The 27102-nt window shown below is 41.0% G+C and overlaps 3 protein-coding genes across 3 annotated transcripts; 2 read left to right on the top strand and 1 right to left on the bottom strand.

Moving 5' to 3' along the window:
* Positions 1–3521: 3521 nt before the first annotated feature.
* On the top strand, positions 3522–4003 carry LOC115772111 (eclosion hormone). The gene is made up of 2 exons (XM_030718078.1): positions 3522–3725; positions 3809–4003. Exons 1-2 carry the CDS (start codon positions 3617–3619, stop codon positions 3991–3993), a joined length of 294 nt encoding a protein of 97 aa, XP_030573938.1. The 5' UTR covers positions 3522–3616; the 3' UTR covers positions 3994–4003.
* A 381-nt stretch (positions 4004–4384) lies between these two features.
* On the bottom strand, positions 4385–23924 carry LOC115772110 (peroxidase). The gene is made up of 10 exons (XM_030718077.1): positions 23414–23924; positions 15311–15469; positions 9221–9303; positions 9051–9141; positions 6598–6986; positions 6365–6538; positions 5368–6298; positions 5026–5304; positions 4877–4973; positions 4385–4816 (listed from the first exon to the last, which is right to left on the bottom strand). Exons 1-10 carry the CDS (start codon positions 23422–23424, stop codon positions 4769–4771), a joined length of 2262 nt encoding a protein of 753 aa, XP_030573937.1. The 5' UTR covers positions 23425–23924; the 3' UTR covers positions 4385–4768.
* LOC115772130 lies at positions 9349–10841 on the top strand. Its single transcript, XM_030718111.1, has 6 exons — positions 9349–9392; positions 9564–9777; positions 9838–10029; positions 10087–10398; positions 10458–10587; positions 10651–10841. The coding sequence occupies exons 1-6, from the start codon at positions 9349–9351 to the stop codon at positions 10734–10736; spliced, it is 978 nt and encodes a 325-aa protein (XP_030573971.1). The 3' UTR covers positions 10737–10841.
* Positions 23925–27102: the final 3178 nt, after the last annotated feature.

The raw sequence follows: 27102 nt of genomic DNA, 5'->3' as shown, positions 1-27102 counted from the left end.
ATTACGAAAGCCGTGAAAATTTGTCAAATAAAATATGTAAGACTATGGATCTTTTTAGCTCGTAATGCTAAATTTTATAAAAAAAAAACCTATACATGTGTATTTGTATACATATTTTTATGTACATAAACATAAAATCGTTAAATTTTCAAAAATGTATATAGTGGCGCTAGCTAGCGGAAATTATAGAAGTACAAAAATACCACAAAAAGTGGTGCCACCTCGACTATAAAAAGTACTCATGCAAGCAGTGCATCATTTGGTGTCAACCGTTGGCCAAGCAGTTAAATTATTGAATTATAGGTTAAATTTCGATTTAATAAAGCTTTTAACTGAATAACGGATATTTAAGGCAATTCACTTAAAATTTTATTTTATTTAAAAGTATATCCAATCTGTCCTGTTTGGAAAATCTTGATTGCTCAGAAAATGTCAACAATAAAAAACAACAATAATTCGGAAAGATAATTCGTTAGTCCGACAATTATTCGTTTGACTCCAGCCCTGTGCTCTGCTCTCATATAACACAATAATAATGTACTTAACAGAATAACAATTAAACGCACCTATGATTTAGCTAAGTGAAAATATATTCTATGGCCATCGGTGTTTCTTATGATACATTAAAAAATAATTTTTTAAGTACCTTCCTTGCCATGCGAAATGTGATGGCAAAGCAGTGCCTCGCAAGCAGTGCCAAATACAACATATTTTTACAAAGCAGTTCACAATTTCAATTAAATTTTAGTTCCGTATTGGTGGAAATTTTCAATCGTGGCTCTGATTAAAGGTTAGGAAAAGAAAAATGGATAATCACAATTAATATGTGTATACAAGAGTTTGTCTTGACTGACTGAATGATTTAACAACCAACCAGCGTAAAAAAAAAAAAAAAAAAAAAAAAAAACGATTTCCATTAAACACAAAACGAATTCTTTACTGAAATTATAAAATTTAGACGTGGGCGCCAATAATTTTGTATTTTTTTGAAGTTGATGCGAGTTACACAAATGATTTCGATAGCACTTGCACTTGCAAGGTTATTCATATGACCCCAATGATGACGGTTGATTTCTTCTACATATGACTCCGAAAATAGGGCCGTCGTTTGTGTTTTATGATTACTTTGTTGAATAGCAAATTGATAGAGATGCGCGGGACAATTGGGTGAGGGCGCAGGCATTTGTATAGATGAGTGTTAAAAATTATACCAACCAATACGCACGTGGGCCACGTCCCGTTGGGTAATGCTATTATTTAAACAATAATAACAACAGCATTATTGTAATTGGAATGAAATGGCATTTTGATCTATTGAGCCAGAGAGATTTATAGGCAAGGAAAAGAAAACCCTATGGGTATAACAAGTTAAACATATATTTCCTGCTTTATATGTTATATGCATATCTCACAATTGTATAATCCGTATAATCCACTTCTAGAGTTGTCACGAAAGAAACGCAATTAAACTGGCTAAGTAACATCCAGCCCGTGCACCGCTGTGAAAACCACTCAAGAAAGTGGCTGCCAGCGGAAGTAAGTTTTTGCTTACTGGCAAGCATATATTCAATTAGGTGTTTGTTGCTGAGACAAATTGATTAATTTGCCAACAGAAACCCAACGGTCCCCTGGCAACCGTCAAGCAATATAAATACAATAAGAACTCTGCACTTCGGCAACAGTCGGTGTAGAACCAGTTTTCAGCAAACAAACCCGCCGCCAACACCGAAGCCTCGTTTTGGCCAAAAACCCACGTATTCGCCGAGACCGAGCATCGCTTCCAGATCTTAAGATCAACTACCGGTGAGTGTCGAGTACTATTTTGTGTACGTCACCAAACCAATTAGACAAAAGCTGCTGTCAGTTCAAGTGTCACGCCCACTAAACGGCTGTGACGTATAAGCCGCGTTTAGCGCTCGATTCATATTACTCATACGTACGGCGCGTGTTGGCAATTAGCTTAGAAAAATATTAACAAATCGTTTATGTGGCATAAAATTAGCATAACTAGAAGTTTTCCCACGATTTACATAGTTGACTAGTTAATAAATGATTACCAGCATTTTGTTTGAGCAACAATCGTATAAAATGTAAACAAAACAAAGTTTTAAACAGACTTCGAGATGTCGATGCTTAGATACCCTTGCGTACATATGGTATGCTTGCTGCACTTTGCTCTCATGTGCAATTGATCAGTGTCTTGTCAATCAGTATAGATCGTTGTTAAGAGTTCGTTCTTAAACATTATTAGCATTTCGGACTGTTTTAGTTATTGGTTCGGGAATACAAATAGCTATAATTGATCGACGATTTGATGACCAGCTTAAGCAAGGCAACGCAAAGAAGGCAGGGAAAACGTTCTCAGCCTGAGCACAAAAATACATACTATATTCAATCGGAAATATGCAGGTATCACATAATTCGCGTCTTAACTGTTATACCCTCTTTAAGGGTATTGAAAGTGACGCTACAGATGACTGGCTGCCAGACAGCTTGTAGCCGCTGGCCGTAGCGTTAAACCAGTCGCTGGCATCGTGTCCGGTTGGCACAAAAGAATTTCACGCATTTTATTGGGGCGTAACTTATTATTATTGCTGCTCCGGCTGGGTCTACGGCGCCGGCGCCAACTCCCGCTGGCATCTGGACTAGCCCGGCCAACTCTGTTCTACGTTGTACGATTTTAGCTGCAGTTAATTAATGAGCAATCGGGCGACCAACAACTTGGCCGGCCGCATTCGATTTGCATTAATTACAGTTTTTAGCATATGATATCGGTTGCAGTTCGGCTCACTCCGTTTCCTTGACACTTCCTGCTGTTACTTTCCATGCGATTCTCTCAGCTTTCTTTCCACAAGTCGGTGCATTTTTATTAATTTTATTTGTACTTGAGAGTGGGGAATTTTTTTGATTTTTAGATATTTTGTTTGACATTTTACCTTATCCTCTGATTTTAAATAGATAAAATTTAACTTTGCAAAACAGATAGTGTTTGTTTTTTTTAGAACGCAATATTTGTAAACTCGTAAAAATTTGAATTTATTTTCTTAATTTAACCATTTACTCATTCCGATGTAAATACAAAAATATTTAACAAGTCATTGTCTTTGTCATAAAAATACCATAAAATCTGTTAGCCAGATTATTATGCAAAACTTAACAAGGGTCCACGCGACTTCGATCTGGTAGCTCCTTGCAACCTTCAGTAAACAAAAAAAAGTCCAGCCCACACATAATTTGCATATAGAACATCGAGCAAATTGGCATTTTATTGAATTTGTATTAATTTTATAGTTTTTTTCCTTCTTCTTTTTGTTCACATAGCTGACGCACTGGGGGCTCTCTGAGACCGGCTTGAAGCGCTGTTGTTGTTGTTGTTGTTTTTGTTGCCGCAGTTTCAGACTTCTTGACGTTGTTAAGCTTTCGCATCTGAGTTTGGGTTGCCTATAAAATAACAAGAGACAAACGTGCGTTTTATTATTTCAACATCGCACTTGGCGCGCAACGGTCGCATATGCTACAGCGCTTTACTCTATCATAAGCTAGAAAATTTAGAAAACACACACACACACATATACATCTATCTATTTGCTTGACAGAGATCTTGACCATTATCAGCATGTGCAACAATAGGACTCTACTGCTACTTAGCATTGCACTGACCGTTCTGTGTCTGTTGCAATGTGGCGAGGCGCTTCCTTCTATAGGACACTATGGCAAGCGATTTGGTATGTGATTACAACCACATGGAGAAATTCCTTATATTATATTATATTTTATTTTGTATTTTATATTCTATTTTGATCTACAGATCCCATGGGCGGCATTGATTTCATTCAGATTTGTCTCAACAACTGCGCCCAGTGCAAGAAAATGTTTGGGGATTACTTCCAGGGCCAGACCTGTGCCGAGTCCTGTCTCAAGTTCAAAGGCAAAGCCATACCGGATTGCGAAGATATTGGCTCTATAGCGCCGTTTCTGAACGCGCTCGAATAGAGGTTTCAAAGATATATCCGACTCTTATAAACTGTATGTGTATGTGTGTGAGGAGTGTGTGCATTTTTATCGCCTGTGACTCAGACGCGTATTTGGGTCAATGCGATGCGATGCTCAGCACGATCTTGGCTGATGACGACCACGACCACGACGACGACGACACTGAAACTGGCGCTTACTATATACGATTTAATGGCTTTAACTACAATATTTAACTAGAGTTTCCGGAAAAAACCTCAGCTCAGCACGTAACCAAAGAAGTTCCTATAGTACTTACTTACCAACTAACATATGGTGTTAACCAGCATTCAATAATAACAAGAATTTAAAGAAACATTAACTTTGTTTTTATTTTTTATTTAAATGATAGTTATTGCATATACAAAACTTACAACGAAATATTCGTATGTTTAAACATTATTAAAGGTCTTGTGTGTTATTAAACGACCTTCTTGTAACTTACCCTGTATTTTTGCTATTTTAAAATAATACATATATACAAAAAATGTATGGAAAATGCATGGAAATGTTGAAAATCACTATAGAAAATGGCAGTGTGAAACTAAAACTGACTGTCTTTAGAATGCTTTAGTGCGAAGGATGCGTTGCAGCAAGAGAGAAGACTAGTAAAAGAGACTAAGCGGTAGTGGGAGATACTAAGAATGTAGAACTGAAAAACAAATGCCAAAGACTTGTTGTTTTTGGCTTCTTGCCAAAGGTGTACAGCTGTGCCCAATATGGTATGCATGTAGAAAAATAATTAATAAAATGATGTTTACTTTCTAAAGTTGAGCAGCGTGTCGGGTATTTCATTGATATAGTTCTGGAAATGAAATACAAAATTTAATAAATATATTTTTCATTATAAATCCACTCGACTTACATAGACAGACGAGTCCAGACCGTGACTGCCGAAGTCAGCCCACTTGCTTAGATCCATAGAGGGTATAATGCCGCTCTTACAGGGCACGCGTGGATTGCTATGGAGAGCATAAATTTAGATCGCATCTCAATTATCAGCTAGAAACTTACATTTCATGATCTGGCAGAACCATGGGATAGATTTGCACGGTGTCAATCAAATCGGTATTGTCGCAAATCAAACGCGAAAGCTTCGCCTTGCGTATTTCCTGCAGCTGCTCGGGTGTAAAGGAGGAAGGCTGATTGGGCAGTTCATACCAGAAGCGATCGCCGCGACGCAAGTAGCTCATCTGCGTGGCAATTATACACGCAAACGTGGGTCCCAGCATGGAGCCAGGCAGAGATTTCTCTGATACGCCACCAGACCATAAATCAATATCGGCAGGATGTCTAACAAAGAGTGAAAGGAGCAAATGTTTATAGGCTAAGTCCAGCAGCCTAATTTATACTCACTCGAATATGCTGCCATAGCGCAGTACTGTCTCGTTTGGCATGGAGCCGTACATCTCATCCCACGTATTGGATGTGGGCAGACCGCAGAACTTGCGGAACTCCATGTAGCCGGGTATGCCAAATTCGCGTCCACGCTGCATGTTGAATGAGACCAAATCCATGCCAAAGCGCGCGCCCTCCTTTTTAAAGAGATGATTGGTAACCTCTTGGGTGATGGAGTCATCCATGGCTTGTGCCACTTGATTCATTAGACCCATAAAGTATTCATCCAGCACGCCAGCTCTATACAAATCATAGGGACGTCGAATAAGGTCCGACAAACGCTTGGAGGCTATGAATTTGTGTGCCTTCGACCAGCGCTCTACGGCGGTGGGCAGCAATGAGTGGCCAAAGCGGAATGCAGCGCCAGCAAATGAGTCAATGATGCCAGGATTGACATTCGGATCATATCCATCCCAGTAGCCATCCTTCTGCAACACGAGGCCAAACTTCTCCATGACTTCCTTGCCGAGCAGAATGGGCAGAAACTCGTTGTAGGTGACATGCTGCACTATGGCAATGTTGATGCGTCGCGCCTCCTGGAACAGAGTCTCGTCGTCCCAGTGATGGTTAATTTGAGCCAGACCCGTGGCCAGACGATTGTGTTCCCTTGCCATGAGCGTGTGCATGCAGGTCAGCACCAGCTGCTCGTTAACACGGATCTCACCGCCCTCGAAGCAATACATGCTCTTGTTGGGGCGCGTGCAGCCCTCATCGGGTATGTCCAGTTTCAGAGGCAGCAAATCCTTCAAGCCATACTCCTGGAATACGGGATTCATGCGCATCAGACCGCCGTAGCCAGTGCGCAGCTTGCGCGCAAACGATTCCTTAACGCCATAAACAGTGTTGGCATCAATGACGCCAGTCAACGTGTTAAACTGCTGGCGAGAACCTGATTTGGAATGCAATGGGCTTGTGATATCATCAATAATCGGTGTTAAGTTAAGGCGCTACTCACCCAAGCGACAGCCGGGTCTTGGTGATGGGAAGCCGCGTACGAAATCAATACACTTGACATTAAAGAGCCGATAAAAGTAGTCGTCATCGGGAATGCGTATCTCATTGCAATATGGATGCTTCCGGTGCAGAGGTCGCTTGCAGCACTCCTCCGGATCGTTGCGATTAATGGGATCTGCAATTAGATTGAATGGCTCTTTTCAACTATTCCGTTCACACAGTTGCCTGACCTACCCAAAGGCGTGCCAGTCAGCGTAAAGTCGTGATCCATGAACTGGCCCCAGGCAATGACCATAACGGTGCCCGCGTGATCATGATACCCATCATCTGGATGCATTGTGCGCGAGACCACACGCGAGTAGGGCAAGTCGCGGCCGGTAACCGAAATGCGCGGTGCATTGATGCCATCCGCATAGAGTGGACCAATCAGGCGCTGAAAAGGCGCATTGGTAGCGCCCCAGGTGGGATGCTCAATATTGTTGCACAGCCCATCGAAGCGGCGATATTTGCCCGGTCGGCATTCGACGCCAGCAAAGAACGGCGGGCAGACCTCGCGAATGAGCGTCTTGGAGGTGTCTATGGTGGGCAGACCTTTCTCGATTTCCTCATAGGATAAGCCATAGCTGGAAGAAAAGATTGTAGATTAGTTGCCTGCCAAGTATAGCTAAGTGTTGACAAATTATATCTAACTATATCTGAATTGCCTGCCAAAAACTGCGGATATCGCCCAACATGGCATTTTCCTGTCGCGCCAACTGTTTGGTTCTCCTTTGAGCGGATATTTTTCAATCTTGTCAAAGATTGCAAAATTATCGAATTAGCCTAGTTCGGCACGCAATTAACGCACTTTTGGCCCGGCTTACGGTGACAGACATTGATGCTGATATTTTAGATTTGACGTTGACATCAATGGCAAAATATTCGCTTTCAATTTAAGTCACTTGCCGTTTTATTGAAGCTGACTGCTAGGCCTGTGGCCCGTGAATTAAGCGCTGGTAATCTTTTATCTATTGCTGGCAAAAGTGCCGAAAAACTAAGTGGAAAAACTCTGCTGTTGCAGCATAATAAATTTGCGTCGGACACTTCCTCAAGTGCATGGGAAAGTGAGAAAAACTGCAGTAACCTGAGCAATGGAAAGGCAGCTGAAGCTAGGGCGAACCCATTGTTGTTGGCTCTGAAGATAGTGCAAACAGATATGAAGCGAAAAAAAAAAACTTAACAGTCAATTGGGCTGGCAGTTAAATGGACCGAAGGTCCATAAATTAAAACAGCTGAGAAAATGGCCAAGAAAAAAGGTGCTGCTAAAAGAAAACTTTCAAGCAGAGTATTAAAAGCCTTTCGAAAAGCATTGCAAATTAACTGATCCCTTACTAAATGGAATAGCAATTTACTGACTTTAGACAATCTACTTCTTAATATTGTATACATTATATAAGTTTCCTTAAGTTCAATTAAACAAGAACCCCTATGCCTGTACTTGTGTATATCCAATTAAAAATATTGAAAGTAATCCACAATTCCTTAAGTTAAAAAAAATATTTTTAATTCATGCTGTTCGCAGCTGGAATCAACACACCTTTCAGGAAATGCTATATAATATTGTTTTTCCCAATTTAAAAAACGTTATTTTATTTTTAATTAATTGAATCAACTCGGCACCAACCACAATATGAGTTAGAATAGCTGTCTGTGAAAATCCGAATCTTTAAATTAAATAAAAAAAATGTATAAATTAAATCTGCTTCCATTCTAATCCTGCACTTTACATAATCGACCATTAAAAAACTGCTCTAAACTGCCATAAAAATAGTTGTAACATTTTTATCATATATAAAACGTTTGTATCTGATATTAATTGAGCCGCCGACCAGAGGCCATAATCATAGGATTATACAACAGCAGCTGCATTGCTGATGATCCTCCTCGTACTCATGTTAGATGAGCTAAGCGCGGAGGGTGTCCACAGAAGAAAGTCGCATTAAAGCACAGGCTGCAACTGCGAATGGAACTGTGGAACGGCGGCTGTGACCAACTGACTTGGCAACCCGCTTACCCACAAACACCAGTTGGCCAACCATAAAACTGGTAATGCTATGTTGCATCCTCAGCTGGCTGCTTCTTGTTTTCTGGTCGGGGGCAGCTCACTCTCACTGAGGCTGCCATCCCGAACAGACGATGCATTGCATAATATTGCTTTTGTTTACATTTTGCGCAGCGAGCACAACAAATAGCTGGCAAAATTTTTGGAGGCGAATAGAAATAAAAAATGGAGTTGCGCCAGTTTGAAGAAGTTTGCAGATGGCGCATCGACAGAGTCAGGCTAGCACATGACTGCAGGTGGCCAAGTGGCCATCAGTCAAAGCCACCGACAGCGGCGACGACAGTAAATTTGGCATTGCAATTAGCATTTGCATGTGCCAAACTTTCAAATTCATCCAAGCCGCAGAACCTTGAAGCCAGGCTCAGCACCAGTTCGGTTTAGTTCAGTTCCAGCCTCAAACTCATACATATTTATGACTGCAGGCGGTCTGGACGGGCTCCAGCAACAGCAACAGCATCAGCACGAGCACGAGCACGATTTAAGTGCCATGTCATGCGTTATTTGGCAATCATTTATTGGGGCTGTGGGCGTGTCAGGCGCAACTTTCAAAATGCGTTTAGCATTTATTACCGTAACATTTACTTACGTGCGCGCCAACTGTATGGATATATCGAGCAGCAGCTCGCCCACGGTGGCCAGCTCCTCGGGCTTCCAATCGGACTTGGGCTCGGCCACATCTGCAAAGTGCATCAGATATATAGATGTAATATGAATAGTGTGCTTATCTCTGCATTGTTTAAACTTCTCCACACTTACGTATACGCTTGCGTGCATCCGAATAGGCCGCATTGATGGCATCGTAGGTAATACATGTGCCCGCACCGCTGCTGTAGGGGTTTCTGCAAGGGAAGGGCAAACAAGAAGATTATTGAATGCTATTGACAATGGCAAGCAATTTGTCGCTATCACATGTTCACCACGCACACCAGTCACACGCCCACCCACACATACACATACACACACACCCACGCCGCCACAGTCTGTGCAATGTCTGATAATCAAATTATTGACGGGCCAGCGAGTAAGGCAGCAGGCAGCAGCAGAAGGCAGCTGGCTAAAGGAAACGGAAATGTTGGCCACAGTTGAATACGTGACTTAGTCGAGGCAACATGCAGCAAGCACGCAGCCAGCTGAAGAGCATATTGTGGGCTCATCGTGCAACTAATTTGAATGCAACAATGCAGCAGCTGTTGCACAAGCACTGCCCAGCATCTGCATGGAGTCAAAAGCTGCTTAAGTTAATGAAATTGTTGCTATTGTGTGTTTTAGGCATATTCTTATTGAACTACTACCAAACGGAGTTGCAGGGGCAGGTGAGCTAAAAAATGTATTGCATATGCACAGCATTCTCGTACCTTTTGACATGCTTCTAGCGCTGTGCCTTGGAACTGCCACGCCCTTTGCGTTATGCACTGCGACCGCCAGAACGGTGTGATTTCTGTGCCAACATCAATAGCGTGCCACGCCTCAGCAACCTTAGTCCCGCCACATTCGAGGCAAAGTATGCATATAGTGGTGCACCCGTCATTGTCAGCGATGCCATGCAGAACTGGACAGCCATAACGGTGGGTTAGCCAGCCAAATAAAACAAAAGCTACTTGGTTAACAAATACTGTGCTTAGCTCTTCAATTACTGGTACTTTCGGGATGTCTATCGCAAGGCTAAGCGCAAGCAGCGCATACGTGACTGCCAGTTTCTCCCCTACAAAACGGGCTTTCAGGATATCTACGAGGCTATGGAAATGCCGCGGTCGCGCGTCGAGTTGGAAGCGAATGAGGCACCTTGGTACTTTGGCTGGAGCAATTGTCATGCCGAGACAGCCGAAGAGTTTCGCAGGCATTATGGCAGGCCCTACTTTCTGCCTGAGCGGTCGGAGAACAATGCAGTTGATTGGTTTTTCATAGGCACTGCCGGACTGGGCGCCCAAATGCACGTGAGTATAAGGGTTTCAGCTTAAAAGAGGTAGTGATGAGCTTCTTCAAATCCTCTTAGATTGATAACGTGCGTTTGCCGTCGTGGCAGGCGCAATTGGCGGGCAGCAAGCGCTGGCTGCTTGTGCCACCGCCCGAATGCTATTTCCAGTGCAAACGCTTCGAAGTGGTTGTGCAACAGGGAGACATAAGTAAGTCGAGAGGTAAATGAGGTCTTAGCAAGCCTTTAAGTTAAATTTTTGCCTATTTTATAGTCGTTCTGGATACGAACAGATGGTATCATCAAACGTTTGTACAACCCGGCGCCATTAGCCTAACCATTGGTGCCGAATATGACTAACTCAATTCCATTATAAACTGGGTTTTTCCCAGCAGGAAACAAAATGCAACAGTTGCAGCAGCACGCACACACACACGCACACGCACAGCATCTCGGGCCAAATAAATAAGCTAAACTGTAACTGTTACTGTAACTGTAACAGTAACAACTTAACTTAACTTTTAACATTGCATTTGCGTTTGTAGCCGGTTTGTTAATTAAATGCCAAAACACGCAAATTTCTCGTCTTGCGAACTGCTCGAAAAGCCCCCTAAATAGGGGGCAAAGCGACTTCCTCAAATGGAGCGACATGTAAAACGCGTGTCAGGTGACAACGATACATGTTAACAATGCGTAAGTATTAAATAATTACAGCAACAGCAACAACAACAACAACAAATGCAACACACACCGTAGCACCCAAGACATTGCCCAGACACGCAATGCAAAATCCATTTAAGCAATGGACGACATTCTTCGCGAACTTGCATCCATATTTTGTGTGCAACATGCTGCATACGCAGTTAAAGGGGTCTAATGATATTGAGATAAGGTATGCAACAGACCAGGCTAAATATTTTACTTTTACCGTCTATCTACGCGTCTCAGCCTTTTAGTTAATTACATCCTCAATAGGGCGTGTACTCAAGGAAGTGCTAAAATTGCAGCCATTTAAAGTGTTAGTACCTTAGATTAGTTTGCTTATGTTAATTAAAGTTCAATTTACATATGTTAATATATTTAAATGAGGCTTAAGTACTTAAAAGTTGAAAATATATTGAAATATATAATAATAACTATGATATTAGCGCTCCCAATCAAGATTAATTTGCATCTTATAAGCTTGCATTTCCATGAAGGAAATCTAATAAATTAATATTTACAATATCTTACAAAATTCAATCATGGTACTCTTACACCCAATATTATATTTATTATTTTATATTTTTTTTTGTTATATAACTTTCTCTGCTTTAAACGGATTTTTGAGCTAAAATATCCGTTCTTATATTGCTGAAAATACAATTTCATGTCTAGTTAGGGTGCACAACAAAGGCTGCTTAGATTTGGATTTTGTTTTTGGGGAAAATTTGTCAAATGCAAAATTGTTGCTGGCACTTAACTGGTCTGCCAGTTAATTTTAAAATTTATTGCTGATGGAAAGTTCAATGTGCGCATTGGACTGGCCGGCGAGCAGTCAGAGATAGAGTTTTGGGCCAACTAGAAAGTTGCTTGCATGCGGCACACACTGGAAGCGACTTGGTGCGACTGGGACTTGCTATCCTGATTGGGTTGCTGTGGCACAATGAATGTGCATCTTGTTGCACTGTGTGCACGTTTGCAGGTGCGCGAATAAACTGTTGCGAATGCTTCCTGCTGAAAGTGAAACTGTATCTGGTTGCCGGGGCCGGCATGGCGTATGCGTAATATTGCGAATTGTGAGTAATTGCAAAAGCATGTCGTAAATTCACAGACACAACATCCCAACATCAGTTATCTATATACTCGTGAATTTTTGGGGTCTTGTGGCATAACCAAGACGATCGCCGGGGCTACCACACTTACGCTGACGTGCGTCCAGCAGAGAAAATAGTTTACTAAACATATATCAGAGCTGCAGCATCAGTTGCAGCAATCGCAGCCGCAGCAGCTACAGCAATGAAAGTGTCCCGGGTCGGGAAACCTGTATTTATCATTTAAGTAGGTTGTTGTGGCTGCAATTGTGGACTGCATTTTTTGCCGGCCGCAACAAAGTTCAATAGCCAGGGCAAAGCCACATAGTTGCCGAGTCACGTTTTACGCCAGGCAACCCCAAATTAGCTCAACTCTCTGGTGACCCCTATATTAAATTTGTTATGGCCCGATCGTGCGACATTTAAAATTGTAACCATCTGCGGCAGAGCTGCAGGTTTGTGGCGCATGGTCGAAGTTCAGAAATTGTCTTTTGCCACTTTTTTCAAAGTCACATTTCGAAATCGCTTCAAAACTTTAGTTTGCAATCAATGGAAGCGGCAGCTGTTTGCCGCACTGCGCCACAGGTGCCTTTGGCGTCTCAAAGTGTTGCAATGCCATTTATTTGTATAGCTGCTGTTGCTGTTTTTTTCGTATTTGTTATTGGTTTGCTGCTGCCGCAGCTGCCTTTTTGTTGTGCGGTTTTTACCAATAAATCTGTTGCGGCCTGTCAAGTGCCGTCAAACCGACGCGTTCGCATCACATGACTCGGTCTTCGAGTTGTGCCAAAGACAGAGTATCCGAAGTCGAGGTCAATAGCTTAGCTGTACATCAGAAGTTAACATTTAATTCTTTCATTCAATTCATTCATTCAGAGTTTATTTATATTTTAACAAAAGAGCATATAGGCCAAGTCACATGTGTTTTAATGCGTTGCATTCAATATTGAATTTTTAATTAGGTCAAATATATTTAATATAATGTGCTCTTTATGTGCAGACGACTATATAAGCCACAGTAAACTTCCATTAGGCAAAACAAGTACTGCAAACACTGTCCTCAACATGAGATTTCTCACAATTATTTTCCTGCTCGCAGTTTGCTTCTGTGCAATGTGGGGTGTAAATAGTCAACGGGTGCCCAGATGCCCTGCGTGCACCAGGGAACTTAATCCTGTTTGTGGCACCTGGAGACGCGGCAGGTTAACCAGCATCTGTACTTTTAGCAATGAGTGCATGATGAGATATCAGATATGTACCCGTAATCAAGGTATGCAAATGAATTTGTTCTTTACAGGCTTTTGCTAACTATTTTTGTTTTGAATCAGGTTGGAAGCTCGCACATATGGGAAAATGCAAAAGGCAAACAAATGATTGCAATATTCTTTTGACCTCAAACTCCGGCTGATCACTAAGCACCTATTCAACAATTTAAAAAGTTTATAAATATTTTTTAATCAATATAACAAAAGCCAATAGCGCACAAGTGTCATGTATTTTTATTCGTTGCATTGTATATTGTGTTTTTAATTGGGTCAAGTAAATACATATTGATTACATATAATGTGTTCTATATGAGCAGATCACTATATAAGCCACAGTCAAGTTCCAAAAAGCTTCAGAAGTACACTGTCCTCAACATGAGATCTGTCACAATTCTTTTTCTGCTCGCAGTTAGTTTCTGTGCAGTGTGGGGTGTAAATAGTCAACGGGTGCCCAGATGCCCAACTGTGTGCACCACGGAATTTAATCCTGTTTGTGGCACCTGGAGACGCGGCAGGTTAACCAGCAACTGTACATTTAGCAATGCTTGCAGGATGAGAGTTCAAATATGCACCACTAATCAAGGTATGAACATAGAATTGTTATTTAATGGCATCTACTAACTGTTTTCATTCTCAATCAGCTTGGAGACTCACCCATACTGGCAGTTGCAGAAGAAATTCAAATGATTGTAGATCGATTTTGACCTCAAACTCCGGCTGATCACTTACCACCTATTCAACAATTTATCGAGGAAATATATTTTTAAATTTATAAAACAAAAGCCATTATGGCACAAGTGGCATGTAATTCAATGCGTTGCATTCAATATTGTGTTATTAATTGAGACAAGTAAATACATATTGACTACATAAAATGTGTTCTATGTGAGCAGTGGACTATATAAGCCACAGTCAGCTCCCAAAAAGCTTCAGAAGTACACTGTCCTCAACATGAGATCTGTCACAATTCTGTTCCTGCTCGCAGTTAATTTCTGTGCTATGTGGGCTGTAAATGGTCATCGGGTGCCCAGATGCCCAACTGCGTGCACCAGGCAACTTAGCCCTGTTTGTGCCACCTGGAAACGTGGCAAGTGCACCAGCACCTGTACTTTTAGCAATGAGTGCGTGATGAGACATCAGATATGCAAAAAATCTCAAGGTATACATATAGAATTGTTATTTACTGGCATATATTAACTGCTTAAATTCTCAATCAGCTTGGATATTGACCAATTCTGGCAATTGCAAAAGGGAATCAAAGGATTGCAGAGCGATGTTGACCTCAAACTCCGGCTGATAACTAAGCACTTATTTAACAATGTATAACATTTCAACTAATCAGTAACTAATATACTAATATATTGATTTTTTTTTATATTTGATAATATATGTATACATCATTTATTTTTCATCTTGTGCTAATGCAGTTGTCCGTTTTGAAGAGCTCTGAGCTGCTCCTGTCTCACAGCAGATCCAATCACTCAGCATGCCTTTAACAACTGACACTAAGCTCCACTGTGGCTACCCGCTGAGATGTGTGCCCCATTCATATGCGAATATGTCAGGCCTAGACGCAAGTTGAAGACTCGCTCCCAGGCGTGCAGCTTTTGCCCCCGTTGCCCATTTGGCAAGACAAACCGTGTCAACACGCCGCCACGTTGTTGTCGCTGTTAATGATTAGCTCAAAGCCGGCTGTCGTTTTTGTTGTCGTTGTCGTAGGTGTAGAGTATCGACAGGCAGTGCATGTTGCCACTGCTTTAACAGCACCCAAGATTTATGACTGTCAGCTTAGCATTTTGCCGTTTTGGTGTCAACGTTCAAATATTTGCGCACAAACGTAACCCAGAATACCACAGGCGCATTTTCTATTTGTACTTACAGCGTGCCGCGAAACAAATTCACATTGTAGTCATAGACAGAGGAACGACCCGGTCCGGCCAACAGCAGGGCACAGTCCGAGCCATGAGGCGACTGCAGTTGCGCCCCAAACTGATGATATTGCGCCTGAGCGGCACTCAGCAAACACAGCGCAAGTATTCTGTGAATATCGACAAAAAGAATATAATTATTCGTAATATGTATTAATTGGATTATTATTATTGTTAATATAATATTAAATAGCTTTGCGGTTAGAAGGTTAATTGAAATATTGGCCTGGGCTTAACACATATGAATATTACTAGCAAAATAGCTTTATGCCCGTCGCATGGTCTATCAATCATCAGTTGCAACAACAACAAAGCTAGCCATAGCGGCAACAACAGCTGTCGAATTGCTGCCAATGTAGCCAATTTGAATTGCATTGTTTTTGACTGTCCATTGTTTTTGGGCCACATTGCGCGGCGTCTGGCTGCTTGACAGCTGGCAACCTTGCTTTTATTGAGTCAAATTTATGACTTGAGGCACGTGTTGATGTTAATGGCTTGTTAGCCTTTGTCACCTGCACAGAGCCAGACATAAAAACATATTTTCGGTCAATTGTTAATGACTTTTTATAAGTATCGATTGTTAATGCTGACAACAACAACAGCAACAGTGAAAGTGCCCAGTCTTGCCCTGCCATCTGTTCGTTTTCATTTATGATCTATTGCTCTGAGCTTTTGATGAAAAGAGCTGCTTAGGGCATATCGCGCTGTTCCGCTCTTGTGTAAGCCAAATAAAACGCACTTAAATCCTTTCACTTTCCACTTCGCATACAATTTGTTGCTTTGTACTAAGGCTTTCTTTTCAGCTGGCCACATAAAACGCGGTGCGGCAAATATACTGCAATTGTATCCCATTTCAGCGCAGCCCATTGATGCCCCCGCGTAATATGAGCTATATTGTGGCATGCCAACTCTAAAGGCAATTGTTAAATAATTTTATAAATAAGCTTGTATTTTTGCAATTTAACAAGTGTTCTCTTCATGCATATCTAGCGAGCACACATTTATATATTTTACGTTTAATTTGACCATTGTAAAATCTCGCATTTTGTGACTAAAAGTTACAATTCACAGATATGGCATGCTCTTCATACCTTGAGGTACTTACAATATTTTATTTGTAATTACGCGGCAATTGTGTGTTGCATAAAAAGACATTTGAAAAGCCACACAAATCAAAATGGTTCAAGGCAACATTTCGAAAATATGAGCCAGTAAATGGGAAAAAAGGCGTGCAATGTTGGTAATTAAACGGTCGGTAAGTTGTATTTGCGGTATTTGGCCCGTTTGGGCCATAAGCCGTCATGCCAAGGCAATTAGAACGCAGCAAATGGCACATTCGCCCACGCAGTGATTGGCTAGCTGGATTCGAATTGGACACGCCTCACAAAATTGAACTGCTCCAAGTTGATTGCATGCAGGCAGCCACTGCGTAAGTCAATTAATTGTTGCTCGCCATTGGGGCGACAGCTTTTGTGAAAGGCGCTCACGCACACACGCAAAAATAGCCAACGTCCTTCTGGCCAAGTTGCAAACAAAACGACAAAATTTTTGCATATTCACGCAGCGTCAAGTTTTACACCTGCCCGCAAGAGCCAATTAATTTTTTGGCGGCTGCTGCTAACAGCTTTTCATGCACTTATATATATATACATATATATGTTAAGCCGCAATTGCAACTTATCTAACGATTCAGCGCATTTGCATTTGCAATGCACCTCAACTCTTGTCCAGCTCAACCCATATTTTGGCAACAATGTGACCATATTTGGGCTGGGGCCACCTTTACTGACTTTGAGTATGTGCCCAAAAAAACTCAAAGCGACCTTTTTTTAGCCTGCTCCAGACAGGCCAAATCCAAAAGCCATAACGAATTAGGAGCTTAAACAAAATACAATCCGTTAACAATATCTGTCTGCTAACGATGCTGCGCACTGAGCTTTCAACGTTGTTAACAAAAAGGCTAAATTCAACTGGCTTGTTGTGGCCTGAAATGGAAGCCACTAATCTTCACATATTTAAAGCGCGTCCACAGTTGACATTTGTTAATAATTTTTACCAGCGTCAGGTTAATTGCCGGTTGCATTGTTGTTGTTCCATTGTTGTGGCATTGCCAGATGTTGCATGTGACTGTGGATTTGCATCGCATGATGCCGGCTGCCACTTTGTTATGTCACCTCTTGGCTGGCATTCATGTAAGTCTTATACAGCATATCGCCCAGGCCCAGGGGCGCGCCAAGTGCATAGGACCTTTTGTTGGGCCTTTCATGTGGATCTTGTTATTGTGGTTGCTGCAGCTGCTGTTGCTGTTGCTGCTGCATCTTACCTCATCGCTCTGCATTGTCTTTAGGTATTATATGTAAATTGCTTACACCTCTGATTTTACATATCTTAGCAAAATGTTGAAATGCGCATAATTTTCACTGATTAATAATGAATCAACACCCGAAATGCTTTCATAACAATTTATTTAAACCAGGAGAAGCTCAAAGTGCGTTCGATTAAAATGGTGTTTCCTTAAAACAGAAGAAACAGATGTACAAAATTAATAGCTATACAATAAAAATCGTCGACAAACAAATATACCCATGCACAGCCAATGTTCCAGCCATAGTGTAGTATTTATTCATAATTAATATCTCAGTAACTTAAAAGCTGCCACTACAATTCATTTTTTTAATAATTTTAAAGTGAGAGGCTATAGGCGAAGCAATATACAACATTTAGGTATCTAGCTATTAAAGTCATCGAAGAACTGACATATAGACAGACTGAAAGTTAGGCTGACAAAATAAAACTGACATGTCTAGATCGACAAGGTTGTTAATTCTGATTAAAATTGTTGATATATTCTACAGTATTCGGAAATGAGTCCTTATGCCTGTTAATTACATCAGTTATTCACATTTTAGTCCATTTTAAGACTACATGTATAGAGCTGTTTCATATTTTAAATAAATTAAGGTTTATTATATCATTTGACCTTGTATTTTGGATTTAATTTGATTCGTAAATATGGAACCGACAAAGCTTTAACTTCAGTAAAAATCCAGGCAACTCTAATTAGGTCTCTATTTCATTGCTAATGCTGAATTCATGACGTTTTAATTGTCGCTATTAGTTTTATTTATTTAAATCACATAGTTTCAAACTCGAATTGTTTGTTAATGAACATATGCTTTATTGTTTCATTCATAAATTAAGGTTTGATGTATTTTATGTTTTTGACTTTGTAGTATTTCGAATTGTATATTAATTGGGAGTCATTCATAAATATGGAAGTGACCGACAGACAGACAACGCCTGAACAACAATAACAAAAGCCCAGACATATGGAAGTAGGTCTTGTCTCTATTCGATTGCTAATGTCGAATTCATGACATTTTAATTGTCGCATTTAGTTTTTGCTCAATATTGTGCACCGGCTGCTGTTGCACCGCCGGCCGGTTGCTCAAGTCAAAGTGAATCTCATACTAGGCAGAATCGAGACTGGGCAGACCAGGCTCTGACCAGGCCACTGTCATGTATTCACATCCGTTGGTTATTTCAAATGCAACTGCATAAAAAAAAATCAAATCAATAGCGCACACATGGCGCATACTTAATAAACTGTTGGCCAATTGCAACACGAGGCGCATTTATGCGGCATTAGTGTCGCTCTTTTTTTATTGTGCCATAAATCGGCAAGTTGTGCAGCGGTAAACACGTTTCATGGATCCGCGCAATGGGCTAATAAGCGGGCTGAAGCTGCCTTAGTTCGAATTGACCTAAAAAAAGCGCTCAGGAACTTATCAATTTCATGGAATCGACTTCATCTCGTGAAGGGTTTGATATATCACCCAATGAACCGTTGCACGCAATCGCCAGGTTTCAGATAAGCATCAGACATGGCTTACGTGCAGTTTATGGACTTAAATATCGAATTCATTCGATTAGAATGTAACGCGCAGACATGCCAAAGCGCAGCAGCAGCTGCTGCAACAGCTATTGATCTTTGTTGCGCATACGCCGCGTTGCACAGCTGCCCGTGATAACCAAGTAGGCGATCTGCGGGCAACAGCTTATTAATTGGGCCCGCAACAAGCTAACGCCTTTGCAGATTTATAACTCGCATTGCCTCGGCTAATTGCAAACAAATTGCAGTGCTCAACGGCCAGTCAAAAATTATATGTGCAGCCAGTTTCAATGCCAACTTATTGATCAAAATACAAGAATTTTATGAAGTGCAAACTCAATGCAAAACTAGCTGCTGTCCAGGCCCGCAATCGACTGTAAATGCATAAATCAAATAAAAACAACTTTTGCATTTGATGTTGAACGCTGATCTCGGTTTGCTGTTTTTGTACAAGTAAACTGCCTTGACTTTCTTAGCCTTACCCAACCCAAAGACTGCGTCTCAGCGGAGGCATCCTCATGTGACACCTACATAAATGCTTGGACACTCAGTGCTTACGTATGGCAACGCCTTTCACCTGTCGCTGTAGCATTCGTTGTTTTCAACAATTACCAAATTGTTGCATGATTTCAATAACTCAGCAACTGTGGCTTCGACTTCAAATGCCTTACAATTGGCACATCGTCATCATCATCATCAATTTGAGTGCGAATGATGCAAGAGCCACTCCACTTGGTCTGCCTACAAATGAGCGGGTGATTATCGCTTAGTTATTTGTGGATTTGTATAGTTTTTGGATATTTGGATTTGTGTATTTGGCTATTGCGTAGCTTCTCAGCATGCCAACATGCAGCATTATGCGCTGCGCTTTATTTAAATAGTTTTCCAAAGACTAGCTGCATCTGTTTTTTTTTTTTTTCGGGGCGCTGCAACATGCTGCATAGTTTTGCTTTCAGTTGCCCCATCATTTTGACAAGCGCACATGAAAAATTGAAACAAAAACTCTGCGCCAGATATTTGGGTTAGTTTGGCTCTCACGATCTATAAGACTCTGTTATTGTCGAACCAAGGCGCTTCATTCTGTAGCACGATCGCCGACAGCTACTGCATATTAATTAATGCTGGCGACTCTTGACTGATAAGCGCAAAAAAAAACTGCGTTGATTTAAAATATGCAGACCAAGAGATCCGAAATAAAGCACATTTCACTTTCGGTTCTCACGGTTGGTAGCTAGCTGAAAATCATATATCTAGTATACGACCTGTATACATGAGCATATAAATAACATTCATTTGTCATAGTTATTTGTAACACTTTCTCGCCTGTGAGACAGCAGATTTTGGTGTACATCTTAGAAAAGTGGAAAAATTTCTACACACGAATAGGATTAGCACAGACAAATATGAATTGCTATTTCATGGGTGATTACTGTGCATGTTTAGACCCATGCTTGTAGTACTTACTGTAAACCCAAACAGAAGTGTTGTAAGATTTTTGAATGGACTTTAGTTTTCGCCATCCGTTATCACCCTTTGCTAAGCTTACTTAACCAAGCCATAATTTTTTACTTTTGCACGCTAAACTTTCATTTATTACGCGTAGAGGATCATTAATAGATCGCCAAATGAAAAACTAATGCAAAAACTCAATTAAATGTCTAGGTATACAAACATGCGCCAAAAACAAACCTTGATGTGGGCAGCTTGAGCATAGTAAAAATTATATCGGTTAATTTAAGTTAATGTCGTGTCTTATGGCGCATCATCATCAGTTGAAATACAATTTCAAAGATCTGTAAATCAAAAGTGAATGTTGGACCAACATTCACTTTGAAAATCGAGCACTGCGCCAAGTGCCGCAAAGCCCATCAATGTCAGGCGCACAAATTTTGTGTTGAAAGCAAAAACCGTCACGTGGTTTGTTGCTCAAGAAATATGGCTAAACGGGAGGGGAGACAAGGAATTGGCATTATACAAGTAATTGTAACAAAGCACATGACCTAAAACGATGCTCAGGCAAAAAAAAAACGAATTCAAGTACAAAATAGAAACAGCTCACAATTTTACCACAGCTCTTGGCTGTGGCTGCTTCTGTGGCTGCTGTTGTTGTCTTCAATTGAACCTTGCAAGGCTGTTTATGTAACAAAAGCAAGAGCGTCCAAATTTTGTGGGCTAAGTTTAAGCCGAGATACATTTGTGAAATTGGCCAAAGGAATGATTTATTATGGTCAGTGGTTCATTACTACGCAGCACAACGCGTCTTTATCGCAACACCTCGATCTTTGGGCGCTTTCCAATTTCAAAAAACACGCCCACCTATCGACAGCTACGATTTGTGGCTCATTTGCGTGCTGTGGCACAGAAAGTGCATGCAAATTGCCAACTGCAGACTGAGCTGCAGCAGCCTTGACACAAATTCGACATGCAGCAGTGGCAACAGCCGTAGTCAGTGCGATCAGCCACTATAATCTCTCTGCAACTACCTGTTGGCTCTGCTCTCTATAGTTACAATCATGTCTTCATTTTATAACTTTTGCTCGAACCGGATTTCTAGCAAGTCACGCGGCAGATGCAGCCCAGTTCCAGTGCGGGGCACATGACCAGCAATTGCAGCAGGAAATCAACTGCGCGTTGCACTTAAGGCTGTTTTTAGCCTGTCTTCTACATTTAAGGAGAAAGTAAAGTGGACAAATCCAGACGCAGTCGCAGACGTCGCAGGCCGTCAACTGGTTGAGCATGAATTCCAAATCAACAACTGGCAATCATTTGGCCAATTGTGTAACTCGAGTTGAACTTCGATAGAAATGTTAATGACCTCGTTAACGCCTACCGTTTTTTTGCCTTTAAGATCAAAAATAAAAAACGCATGATCACGCTCTGTTCTTAATTTATGTTTACTAATAGCTTAATTTTATGAATGCTCTCGGAACCATAAGCAAACCAACAAACGTGGCCAACAACCGACAATTAACAGCAAGGCGATAACTCAATATTGTTGCCATAAATTGTTGGCCCAGTCTTATGCTTATTTCAGCTGTTAACTTAGGTGCGAACTGCCGTTAGCCACAGAAAGAACCATGGAAAAGACCACGAACAATTAGCTATTCGAAGGCATTGCCAGGCATTAAACAGCGTCTGACTCATGCCCAACCTAACCACGCCCACAACAGTACTTTCTGCCCAGCCTTAAGCCGCAGCTAAGCCGACTAGTCGACTACCTTGCCATTATGGGATTATACGCGCCTTCGACAAAAAGTTAACTATTTGAAATAATATATTCAATTCTACGAAAATTGTGCCCATATTGTTTTGCCAGGCTTATAGTCTTATCTTTCACCTTTGCTGCTGCTTAATTGCTTTTTAAATGAAACTGTAGTCAAGCTGAGCTCAATTTAAGTAGGTGTGAATGACGAAACGAACCCCAAACAGCGGGCACTACTAAGCCAAGAGCATGACCTATACGCTTATTAACTAAACCAGCTAAGCTTTGCCTAAAGGCTGTCTGTGATGATTTGTTCAGCTGTAGACTCGTAACAAAATCATTAGTTGTGACCCGTAAGCTGTGATTGGCGCGTGACAAAAAAGAGATATTGTGTAGAAAGTTTTCGGAAGTCATAAGTCACGGATGTACTTAGTTATTTAGAAGGAACAACAGACATGTGGTACTTTTAGCCTTTCATAGAACTCATTAAGCCCGCAACTTTAACAACTACACAATCAACATGTGGCAACCATTTACAGCGGACAATCAAAACAGATACAACATCTACAACCTGAATATAAATGTGGTAATCAAAACACAAACATGGCACAGGCCAGAAGTTTATTAAACAGCGTCAACAGAACTCACACAAATTTCTCTGCCGGCCACGCAGAACTTTCCAGTGCCACGCCAAGAGAAACGGTAAAATGTCAACAGAAAGTTGTCATAACTCAGCGGCTGGCACATAAAAATTACATAAAACTACAAAAAAAATAAAGCTAGTTAGGAGGTTGAATTAGGCTCAGCTTTGTGCCACACACGCGGCAAAATTAACTTGAACTATTTGAAATAAGGCGACATGCCATAAATAAAAATTCAACTCATTAGTTTGGCACAGAAATAGATACAAATTCGCACAACCTGCCAAGTAGTTGAGCCGTAGGGGGGCAGGAAACATACCTTAAAATCATTTTGTTGACGTTGCACGTTGCCGTTTGGCCGTAGATCGTTGCGGCTGTTAATGACTTCTTTAAATGCGTTTTGTCGATTTTCGCACGCAAACACCAAAAGCTGCGTATTAATCCAATTATGGCCGGCGGAATGATAAAGTGGAACGTTGCGACAGCCCACGCAGTTTCTTACGATGGTATTTTTTTTTTCACTTGACCTTAATTATTTTTCGAGCCTGTTGGCCGAAGTGCAGCACACAGCTGCTGGGCTTATGCACAAAGTCTTCTTCAGGTTTGTTGCTTGAGTCTTTTGTTTTTTTAGCACACTTCTTTGTTACTTTTCGTTTTGTTTTAAGCCGGCAATTTATAGTAAAAACATGTACTTTTAAGTTTCACCCTTTGTCACTTTTTTTCTCATAAATTTTTCTTCATTTAATTTATTCACTGCACTTGCTGTTTGCTTTGCTATCTGTTCAACACTTTAAACACCCAGCACCCAGTACCGTTAGCCGCTTGCTGTACCGCCACGGCGTGTGTCCAACAAATAACTGAACTCAGCAGCCCAATGCTGCCACACAAAACCAAATAGCTTGCCGACTTGAATGCGGCTGCGTCAACGTCAACGCCGCGACGCCAACGCCAACAGCGACAACAACATCGACAGCGACAGCGACAACGGCCACAGCAACAGCAACACGATAGCGATAGCAGGCCAATACAACGGTCCCGATATTTACCCTGTACTTTGGTTATCAGGCAAGCAGCTGCTAACAACACCGGCAAAACAAACGCCCAAAGCCAATGACGGCGCCAGCGAACTTCTCCGATGCGGGCTTAAAGCTCGACTTTGAGTCGCGTTGTCGTGTTTGAGTGCAAATTTGAGCTGTGTGCTCGTCGGGCTACGACTGCCCACATGTGTTGAGTTTACTGTGGTAGCTTTTGGCGTGGTGGCTAATTGAGTTGTATGCGCATCAGGTTCGTTGCCTAAGTCTTTTGTATTGATATGACAAATGTGACTGCGTGATGCGATGAGCATTGTTGAATGAGGATTAATTTCTTATTATTACATAATCCTATATGTTATGTATGTCCTAAATCTATCTTTTATGAACATCTTAGTCAAATCTTTAAATGCTGTACGGCTATTTTGTAAATGCAATCATAATTGTGACTGTTGATATTAAAAGTTGAATGGTATACGCTTATGTAATTATTTACATTAAACTAGACTTCATTCACTAAGGCTAAATAATTTAAATTTATAGAGCCATACGCACGAGCAAATCATTTTTATAACTGCAACATTCTTATTCAAATATCCACGCCATAAGCCTAAAAACATCCAAAGCTCACAAACACGTCAAATAGCTAAGCCATTAAAATTAATTTAATTTGAACCGCTCTCAAAAATTTAATCTTTTTTGGCATTTTTTCCATATCGATTTTATGGCCTTTGATATTGGTTGTGGCTTTGTTGCCATTACAATTGCTTTGCATGAACGCATGAATATTGTGCAACTACTTCAACAGCAATAAGAACAACCACAGTGTGACACGAGCTGCACGCATTTTTGAAAAGTGGTTTTCGGCTTTGTTGCTGTTCTTTTATTTAAGCACAACAAGAGGCAGTTTTTTATACGCATTACAATCTGCGCTATCGACCTGGTTTGACAGCATTACATTTTGTTTCGTTTTTGTCTCGTTTTACTTTAAGTTTATTAAACATGCCATTAAATTTTAATGGCGTGTGACATTTTTGTTTACGCACCGCCTAAATGTAGAGCAAAACATTAGCATGTTTGCATATTAGTTTCTTATTTTTTAGCTTGTCATTGAGTTGCTTAATTAATATTTATCGCATGGCATTTTGTATGCGAGTGCATCAAAATAATGTCGTATTGCTTTGAGCTGACAAAAAGCTCGTTGCTTTGGCAAAAGTTAATTGCTAACGCGGCTTCAAATTGGCCATTTGATTAGCTCGCCAGAGCAGCAGCCAACTGAGCCACAAATGCTCCATGTTAAGCCAATTTAATTAAGTTGGAGGCGCTGAATGGCTGCCACAGTCGCTGCAGACAACCTTGCGGGCATTCTTAACATGTTCAAGATTTTTACCAACGCACCGCATGTAGGCTAGTTGTTGTTGCTGCTGCGTTCACTTTTCAAATGCTTACAAAATGTCAATTTTCGGCACAATGTTATTTGTTACTCGATCGAAGCGATTGAGCAATTGTTGATATGTTTGTACTGATTTAATGGCCGCCTAGCTAATTGTATAGGAAAATCGCACGAATATGTCGCAGAAATTAAAAACTTTTGGCACTCTGCAGACACCCCAAATGCACAGCTGGCGACAACGCAGCGTATGAGTCATATCTGGCTAAAGATTTGGAGCGCCTCCGGCACAAGCTCCCTAGTGGCCTGAAGTGTGTAAGCCAATTTTATTACGCTTACATAATGTGACGGAGTTGTTAGCCACGATGGTGGGATTTGTTAATTTTACGATATTTTGGTATACATTTCTTAAATCATTATTGCCATGACATTTCATTTTTGGCAAAGAGCACTTATCAAAGCAATTGGATTTGCTATATCTTGAACGATTGTAAGCATAATTTGCTCTTATTGTTGGACATGAGCCAAACAACTAAACCGACCATAGCCGACCCTGAGCTATTTAAGTATTGGGTGAGCGAAGGTTTCTTTTCAAATGCCTCACGATCAATTTTTTCTTTTCGCACTCGTTTGGCTTTCGCTGAGGGTAAATATAATTAAATACCTTTGACGAACAATCCGAAATCAAGCCATAGCTACTTATAATGAAGTCTTCTATATGCCAATTATGGCGATGGCAACAGCTAATGAGGAATTGCAAAACCGACCTGGCTACGGTCTTAACTACTTATAGCTCATGTATTATGCATTGTATTAGCAGCTGTCCAAAACTCATTTTATAAGTACATACAACGAAAATATATTTTAATATATGCAGCTAAAATATTCATTAGGAAAAAGTCGACAAAAATGACACAAATTTTTTTCAATAATTTGTATTATTTATTCATTTTTTTTAGCTATTCTTTTCGAATTCGCAGCACGAGTAAACATTATTATAAAAACTGTACTGGATATAAAAACAATTCGATGTGCATTGACGTTCTAGTGGTATTAACAGTTCAGATATCATAGCGACAAAGCCAACGGAGAATATTTAGTAAGGCACGTGGGCATATTTACTAGGAAGCACGTGATGACTATATCCCGAAGAGACTGGAGCCGCGATGCCATGATGATAGCCAGCATTGGGATGGCGATAACCAATGCCAATTGGAGCTCCGATATGTTGGCCAATGACGGCTCCGTGAACAGGAAGATGTTGTACTTGCTGGTAAACTCTACCATGCTGATAACCGGAAGAGATTGAGCCGGACGAAATTGGGCCAATTGAATCGATGCCAACTGATGAGATTGGTCTGCCAGCAAATCCATTGTAGGCGTTATGGCCACCATGAACAGATCCATAAACAGCTGGGAGAACAGGTCTGTAAGCCGCTGAGCCAGCTCCATTTTGCGACAAGTAAGCCGTTGTTGGAGGATAAGCTATAACTCCATATGCCAGGCAACTGAGCAGGACAAAATAAGTGACAGCCATATTTGCAATTTGTATTTAAATTGAATAAACTCCTTATGAGATTGCTTGAC

The sequence above is a fragment of the Drosophila novamexicana genome, unplaced genomic scaffold, assembly GCF_003285875.2.
Source record: "Drosophila novamexicana strain 15010-1031.04,08,12 unplaced genomic scaffold, DnovRS2.1 tig00000108-arrow-pilon, whole genome shotgun sequence".
NCBI classification, from domain to species: Eukaryota; Metazoa; Arthropoda; class Insecta; order Diptera; family Drosophilidae; genus Drosophila; species Drosophila novamexicana.
Note: the sequence above shows the minus strand (reverse complement) of the source record. Positions and strands in the feature narration are given on the sequence as shown.

Coding starts and splice junctions, on each gene's coding strand:
- LOC115772111 (XM_030718078.1), top strand. CDS start 3,617: ATGTGCAACAATAGGACTCTACTGCTACTTAGCATTGCACTGACCGTT. Junction 3,726..3,808: donor ACACTATGGCAAGCGATTTG/GTATGTGATTAC, acceptor TTTGATCTACAG/ATCCCATGGGCGGCATTGAT.
- LOC115772110 (XM_030718077.1), bottom strand. Junction 6,987..9,050: donor TCCATACAGTTGGCGCGCAC/GTAAGTAAATGT, acceptor CTTTTCTTCCAG/CTATGGCTTATCCTATGAGG. Junction 6,539..6,597: donor GCTGACTGGCACGCCTTTGG/GTAGGTCAGGCA, acceptor ATCTAATTGCAG/ATCCCATTAATCGCAACGAT.
- LOC115772130 (XM_030718111.1), top strand. CDS start 9,349: ATGGCAAGCAATTTGTCGCTATCACATGTTCACCACGCACACCA. Junction 10,030..10,086: donor AGAACTGGACAGCCATAACG/GTGGGTTAGCCA, acceptor TACTGTGCTTAG/CTCTTCAATTACTGGTACTT. Junction 10,588..10,650: donor TGTGCAACAGGGAGACATAA/GTAAGTCGAGAG, acceptor CCTATTTTATAG/TCGTTCTGGATACGAACAGA.